The sequence below is a fragment of the Dendrobates tinctorius genome, unplaced genomic scaffold (assembly GCF_039654945.1).
Source record: "Dendrobates tinctorius isolate UK_male_01 unplaced genomic scaffold, ASM3965494v1 ptg000007l, whole genome shotgun sequence".
Lineage (NCBI taxonomy): Eukaryota > Metazoa > Chordata > Amphibia > Anura > Dendrobatidae > Dendrobates > Dendrobates tinctorius.
The window spans coordinates 26,120,001-26,127,773 of record NW_027361675.1 but is presented as its reverse complement, the minus strand read 5'-3'; the positions used below and the strand labels follow the sequence as shown (position 1 = coordinate 26,127,773).

At 43.9% G+C, this 7,773-nt stretch overlaps 1 protein-coding gene across 8 annotated transcripts in view; it reads right to left on the bottom strand.

Annotated features, from left to right (window-relative positions):
- Positions 1 to 997: 997 nt before the first annotated feature.
- SMIM12 (small integral membrane protein 12) overlaps positions 998 to 7,773 on the bottom strand; it is a 9,321-nt gene continuing 2,545 nt past the window's right edge. For all 8 annotated transcript variants that reach the window (XM_073572911.1, XM_073572902.1, XM_073572907.1 and 5 more), the window contains exon 2: positions 998 to 1,756. In XM_073572911.1, the coding sequence (XP_073429012.1) occupies positions 1,433 to 1,708 (276 nt within the window). In that variant the 5' untranslated portion in view covers positions 1,709 to 1,756 and the 3' untranslated portion in view covers positions 998 to 1,432. The remainder of the gene's footprint in view (positions 1,757 to 7,773) is intronic.

Below are 7,773 nucleotides of genomic sequence, written 5' to 3'. Positions count from 1 at the left end.
TGTTTTTATTATATACTAGATTATGGCCCGATGCTATCGCATCGGGAGGATGCGATAGCATCACACCTCTTGCCATGTTAACCCTCAACACACACACTCCTCTCACCTTTCACTCCGCATACGACCCCTTCTCTCACTCCGTCTCTCATACTCACGCCGTCATCGCCGCTGCTCCACGATCCCCGACATCTTCTTCCGCCAGCGCCATCCTGGATCCAGACGTTGTCCACGCCGGCGACATGTTCTTGCGGCGACGCCATATTGAGTATCGTGAAATCCCGCGATAGTCAAGATGGCGTCGCCGGAAGAACATGTCGCCGGCGTGGAAGACGTCAGGATCCAAAATGGCGTTGGCGAAATCTCGCGAGTTTTCGCCGACGCCATTTTGGATCCCGACGTCGTCCTCACCGGCGACGCCATCTTGAGTATCGCGGGATTTCGCCAATCCGAAATAGCGTCGCCGCAGGAACATGTCGCCGGCGTGGATGCCGTCGGGATCCAAAATGGCGTCGGCGAAATCTCGCGAGTTTTCGCCGACGCCATTTTGGATCCCGACGTCCTCCACGCCGGCGACATGTTCTTGCGGCGACGCCATCTTGACTATCGCGAGATTTCGGCGATCCAAAATGGCGTCGCTGCAAGAACATGTCGCCGGCGTGGAGGACGTCTGGATCCAGGATGGCGCCGGCGGAAGATGTCGGGGATCGTGGATCAGCGGCGATGACGGCGTGAGTATGAGAGACGGAGTGAGAGAAAGGGTCGTATGTGGAGTGAAAGAGTGAGTGGAGATGGTGAAAGGTGAGAGGAGTGTGTGTGTTGAGGGTTAACATGGAAAGAGGTGTGCGGTGACGTCACCGGTTACAACTGGACGGAAGTTGTTACAACCGGAAGTTGCTTAGGGCATTTATTATTATAGATCTTCTTTATATCAATGGCCTCTAAAAGCATACATGACAATGAGGGCTTTGAAAAGAAAGCACAGGTCTGGAGTAAAATGTATATTAATGCATTCTTTTATTTTTCTGCAAACCCTGTTAAAGTCAGAAACCTTATATAAACCATTTCTATTTCCCAATAACACGCGATTCTCAGTAACTTTTAGGCGTAACAATGAGTTGTACATTTTAAAATATTTTATTCTAAAGTAGCATAACCCTTACAAATGGCTATGTATGACCCAAGTGGCTGAGACAATACTGAAGGGCATGCAACGGAATATATAAAATTTGTGACATTTTGATAATTGAAAGATATCATCATCGCATAAATCAAACAAAAAAGGTAAATCCAGTATTGCATGTGTCAACTTCATTAACATGTATTCAGAATATCATCAGAGTTATCATCTGTCCATTTCATTTGGAAGGTTTTCTAAGTGTTATTCCAGTAACACTCCCCAAAATACTTTCAGGAAGAATATAGGTTAAAATCTTCAACTCTTCTCTTGTCTGTTGCGGTTTAGAACAGCTTTAGGGGTAAATTCCAACTTTTCTTTTAAGCTGATAACTTGAGTAAGATCACGTCCTGCTGCCTCCTGTAAGGCCCTTTCTTCTCTCTTTTCTGAAATGCTTTGCTCCTCTGCAGACTGTTTTGGTGTCCCACGAATAAACCATTCCAACTGGTATCCTACCGCACCAACCACAAGTGCCACTGGAAAAGTGACATATGGGGCATATGTCCTTAAAGCAGCCCATAGTACGGGCCACATGGTTACTCAGGTTTTAAGAATGTTACAGAGATGCAGGCAAGTGAGGACCTACAAATACAAGAAAAATGAGTTATTTCATATACATAACTTGCTTTTTGCCTTTTAAATGTGAAAACGTTTTTATATCTTAACTATGTAGAGATGTGGTTCATTCACACATTGCCTTAAGGTGCATTACCGAGTGACAACATATCCTCCAATTTCTTAAAGGGCAGTGTTGAAATGAACAAATTGGGAGTATTGATTCAAATCCATCAAATGTCCAAACGTATTTATATATTGGTGGGTAAAAGTTAAGATACAACAATGTAATTAAGATGCTTTCACAACCTTTGCAGAGATTGTGCTACCATTAGTAAAGTACCAATAGAGGACAGGTAGCCAATAGCACAAATAAGACTGTCACCTTTCAGGTGTTGGCTTGACACAAACACAATCCTAACTTCTCTTAACAGGTCTTTAAACCCCAAACCCATTTTATATTTACACATGTGGTCAAAATTGAACAAATGAAAGTCAGATATTGCTTTTCAGCCATGCTTCCACAGAATTTAAAAAAAAAAATAAAACTCCTGAAATAGGCCTGGACAGAACTGATGGTACCTTTAACGTAATATTTTGTTGCACAACCGTTTGAGGCAATCACTGCAATCAAACGATTCCTGTAACTGTCAATGAGACTTCTGCACCTCTCAACAGGTATTTTGGCCCACTCAAGAGCAAACTGCTCCAGTTGTCTTGTGTTGGAAGGTTGCCTTTTCCACACGGCATGTTTCAGCTCTTTCCAAAGATGCTCAATAGGATTTAGGTCAGGGCTCATAAAAGGCCACTTCAGAATAGTCCAATGTTTTCCTCTTAGCCATTCTTAAGTGGTTTTAGCTGTGTGTTTTGGGTCATTATCCTGTTGAAAAACCCATGACCTGCAATTGAGACCAAGCTTTCTGACACTGGCCAGCACATTTCTCTCTAGAATCCCTTGATAGTCTTGATATTTAATTGTACAATGTACAGATTCTAGATACCCTGTGCCAGATACAGCAAAGTAGCCCCAGAACATAACAGAGCCTCTTCCATGTTTCACAGTAGGGACAGTGTTCTTTATATGCTTATTTTTTCCGTCTGAACATAGAGCTGATGTATCTTGCCAAAATTCCATTTCTGTCTCATCTGTCCATAGGACATTCTCCCAGAAGCTTTGTGGCTTGTCAACATGTAGTTTGGCAAATTCCAGTCTGGCGTTTTTGATTTTTTTTTTTTTTTTGTCAACAATGGTGACCTCCTTGGTCGTCTCCCATGAAGTCCACTTTTGCTCAAACAAAGATGGATGGTGCGATCTGACACTGATGTTCTTTGAGCTTGAAGTTCACCTTTAATCTGTTTAGAAGTTTTTCTGGGCTCTTTTGTTACCATTCACATTATCCGTCTCTTTGATTTGTCATCAATTTTCCTCCTGCGGCCACGTCCAGGGTGGTTGGCTACAGTCCCATGGAGCTTAAATTTCTGAATATGTGGAACTGTAGTCACTGGAACATCAAGCTGCTTGGAGATGGTCTTAAAGGTAAAAGTTATAACATGTTTGTCTATAATTTTCTTATCTCCTGAGACAACTCTTTCCTTCGCTTCCTCTGGTCCATGTTGAGTGTGATACACACCATGTCACCAAACAGCACAGAGAGTATCTGTAGCCCTCTATACAGGTCCACTCACTGATTCCAAGATTGTAGTCACCTGTGATGCTAATTAATGGACACACCTTGATTTAATATGTCCCTTTTGTCACATTATTTTCGTACCATCATTTCTGTCCAGACCTATTTCATGAGGTTTTTTTTAATTCTGTGGAAGCATGGTTGAAAAGCAATATCTGACTTTCATTTTCATAGATTTTTGATTTATTAGTACTTTTGTCAGATTCGAGTTATTTCTGTCACCATTGTGGGTTTTTCTGTCATTAAACAAGGGGTACCAACAATTTTGACCACGTGTGTAATTGTTAATGTTGCAGCAAGGGCAGAGACTATATGCTTGTATAGATTCTCATCAACTATTAATCCTTCCCAACAGGAGACGCAGAGAGGACCCATGTCAAATGAAGATTATAGAGTGGGCTCAAGAGTCAAACCTGGTCCACACTGGGCAGATTCCAGTTGTTACACAGCCAGCACCTGCCGCTAACAGCAGCTAGATGAATCCGCTACTGTTTAATTGGCGCTGCCATTTTATTACCACTGCATTTAAAATGAGCAACTGCCTGGTCCAATAATTCCAGCACCCATCACTCATCCAACAATCCTCAAGCAATATGAACTTGCGGAGCCAATGGCTTGCAGTGGCCGTCAGGGTCCTAATGAAGGGCTTACTGCAATCAATAAGGTCATGTTCAGACAGCTGTACTAAAGTATGGGCCAGTAACATCCGCAAATTGCATATGTGACTGACGTTGTGAGCAGCTCTGTGTGATATGCGGAAAAAATGGCTTATATTGTCTATCCATCACTAGCGCATTCTGCAATTTGCACGGACTATCGCTCAGTGTGAAAAATCGTTGGTTTGCACAAGCATTCTGGTTAGTATCAGTAAGCTGTCAATTGTGCACATGGACAACATATTGACCAAAAATATGGTAGTTTGAACAAGCTCTAAGAGTAAGTACAAGAGAGGTAAAAAAAAAAAAAAAAAGCAACAAGTCCACATGCAAACATGCTGCAGATTTTCACCCCTTTACATTAGCAGCTTCCCATCATAGCACATGCCAGACGCCACTAAAGGGCCTATTGTCTGTAGAATGCAGAAAAGGCCTCCGACAAGAGTACACTGGGGATTTATAGAAGAGACTCTGCAACAGATACATATAGGCGTTACTTCTTACAGTGGATCTTTGCCTTGTATAATAGACCTACATCTCGTGTCAGTTAGGCTAGCTTCACACTAGCGTTTTTGAGCGCAGCGATGGCCTGCGCACGGCCGCCGCTAAGCCCCACCCCCTGCCACGCCTCCGCCGGTAGCTCCGCCTACCGGCGCATGACGCTGCATGCGCCCTGCGTCCCCTATCTTTATCACTGGGGCGCAGGCCGTGCGCAGTATGCATTTGGAGGCGCATGCGCCTTTTTGACGGTGCGGCGGCGCAACCAAACTGCAGCAGGTTGCGTTTGGCGCAGGTCGGCGCACCGTCAAAAGGACGCATGCGCCGCCAAACGCATACTGCGCACGGCCTGCGCCCCAGTGATAAAGATAGAGGACGCATGCAGCGTCATGCGCCGGTAGGCGGAGCTACCGGCGGAGGCGCGGCAGGGGGCGGGGCTTAGTGGCGGCCGTGCGCAGGCCGTCGCTGCGCTCAAAAACGCTAGTGTGAAACTAGTCTTAGGTTGTGTGCACACGCTGCGGATTGTCCTGCGGAATTTTCCGTGCGGATTTGTGTAAATCCGCAGGTAAAACCGCAGGTCAAGAGACCTGCGGTTTATCTGCAGATTTTCTGCGGTTTAGCCTGCGGGTTTCCCCTGCGGTTTGACGCCTGTCATGGAGCAGGTGCCAAACCGCAGCAGAATCCGCACAAAGAATTGACATGCTGCGGTTTTTAAACCGCAGCAAATCCGCGCTGAAAATTCAGCACCGTGTGCACTGCGGCTTTCTATTTCCATTGATTACAATGGTACTGTACACCGCAGCACCAAATCCGCAGCAGATTCCGCAGTGTGCACACACCCTTAATAGTTTGTTGTCCTCACCTTTTGTGATTAAAAATGAAACCAAGCAGGGCTGTCCACTTTCTCCCTTGTTGAATGTTATAGTAATGGAACATTTGGCCAAAGCCATTAACGTGAATATACCGTACATGGGTACACAAGAGGTAGTAAATCTTATAAGACAACTCTCTATGCAGATGTTTTAATGTTTATTCCTGGCGCAGGTCCTCTTAATTTCAAAATGTACTTTTAAAGCATCCACGTTGATAGATTGGAATTTTCATTCAAACACCAAACAGTGAGTAGGCCTGGAACAAAACGGATTACCTATTTCATTGAAACATCTCCCATGGCTATCAGGAGATTTTGTCCATTTGGTGGACTGTTCAAACTTATTAACTAAAGGGATTCTTAGGGTCCTGTTTCACTTAGCGACACACCAGTGATCTCGACAACGATATGACCTGTAGGGATCGCTGGTGTGTCGCTAAATGATCGCTAGTAAGCTGCCAAACAGGCAGATCTCTGCAGCAACGATCCAGCAATCAAACACAGGGATGTATGCTGGCCAGCGGGACGCCGACAACGAAAAAATGGCCCAGGACATTCCTGCACGATCAGCGATATCCAGCGGAGGGGGACGGTCGCTGCTGCGTGTCACATGTAGCGAGATCGCTGTTGCGTCACAAAATCGGTGACGCATTACCAATCTCGCTATGTGAGACGGGGCCTTTAGAATTTGGCATACACTCAGGGATAGATAAGTTAATTAGTCCACTCACATCACTTTTCTTTAACCCATCTTTCCATCCTGGATATTTAAATGGATCTTTTCACGGTTGGAGGGCAGTGGAGGGTACCCGCTTGTTTCAAGTGCTAGATGATTTCGGTCTCCACCCAGAAAACACTTGTGTTTTGAAAATTTGCAAGTGCTATCATTTTTATCATCTCATAATATTGATAAAATATCGTTTTCTGTGCCCATTTTCTTAATATGTTGATTTTACAGGATTCTCCTCCAGAATGTGCCATTTCTCAAATTTACAATGGTTTGAGTAAAGAGAGAAACACAAGAAAATTAAAATTTCATCAGGCATGGGATAGAAAGCTGGGAGTGAGTTTACCTCTGTCGGATCGGGAAAAAGGATTCTTATTCAGTAACAAACTCTCTATTGCTTGCGCAGATCAGGAAAAGAATTACAGTTGTATTCAAAAGTTTACATATCCCGGTAGAATTTTTGCTTTCTTGTCCTTTTTACAGAGAATATGAATGATATCACCAAAACTTTTTCTCCACTCATGGTTAGTGGTTGGGTGAAGCCATTTATTGTCACACTACTGTATTTTCTTTTTTTAAATCATAATGACAACCCACATCCAAATGACCCTGATCAAATGTTTACATACCCTGGTGTTTTTGGCCTGATAACATGCACAGACATTGACACAAATGGGTTTGAATGGCTACTACATCCTCACCTGTGACCTGATTGCTTGCAAAAAAAAAAGTTCCACCGGCTTCTACAATCAGTCACTGAAAAACGGACAACACACATATAGTATCCGAGTGCTATCCGATTTTTTTCACAGACTCATAGACTTTCATTGCTGAGTTTGATAAAACACTTAGTTTGCAAAAAAATCACAGACATGTGAACAAGCCCTTAGACTGTCAAGGGTACAAGTACTGTCTGTGAAAAACATGTATAGCGCTCACGTGTGAAAAACTGAATTGTGCATAAAACCTTAAAGGGGTTGTCCACTATAAGGACCAACCCATCTTTAACCCCTTTCTGACGTTAGACGTACTATTCCGTCCATGTGACCCGGGCCAATTTAACCATGGAAGGAATAGAATAGTACATCATCACGATCGGCCGCGCACACATCGGGGAGGGGGGGCTGTCAGGGGTTAATGTGCACGCTCTCGGCACTTTAATCCCTGAAATGCTGCGAACACGATCGCAGCATTCCGGGAGCAGGCAGAGGGTTGACAGCCCAACTGCCTTTGGATCGGAGACCCCACGGCATGTCGCGGGGTCCCAATCGCTGCCATGGTAACCCGATGTCGTCATCACATATGGGTTACCAGAGCTGATAAACTTCCCGGTCATGCACAGTGCATGATCCGGAAGTCTCAGGTCAGTTTGCAGTAAGTGCAGCGCTGACTGTTTCTATAGCATGCAGATGCTGCTTCATCTGCATGCTATAAAAGCGAACAGCCTGCAAAAAATGATTGTCCTATAGTGAGACAAAGTGTAAAAGAAAGAAGAAAAAAAATGAAATAATTGTAAAAAAAAATTTTTTCAAATAGAATACAGATTTCTTTCAATTTTTATCACTAAATAAATATTTGAATGAAAAACCAAAATCTAAACATTA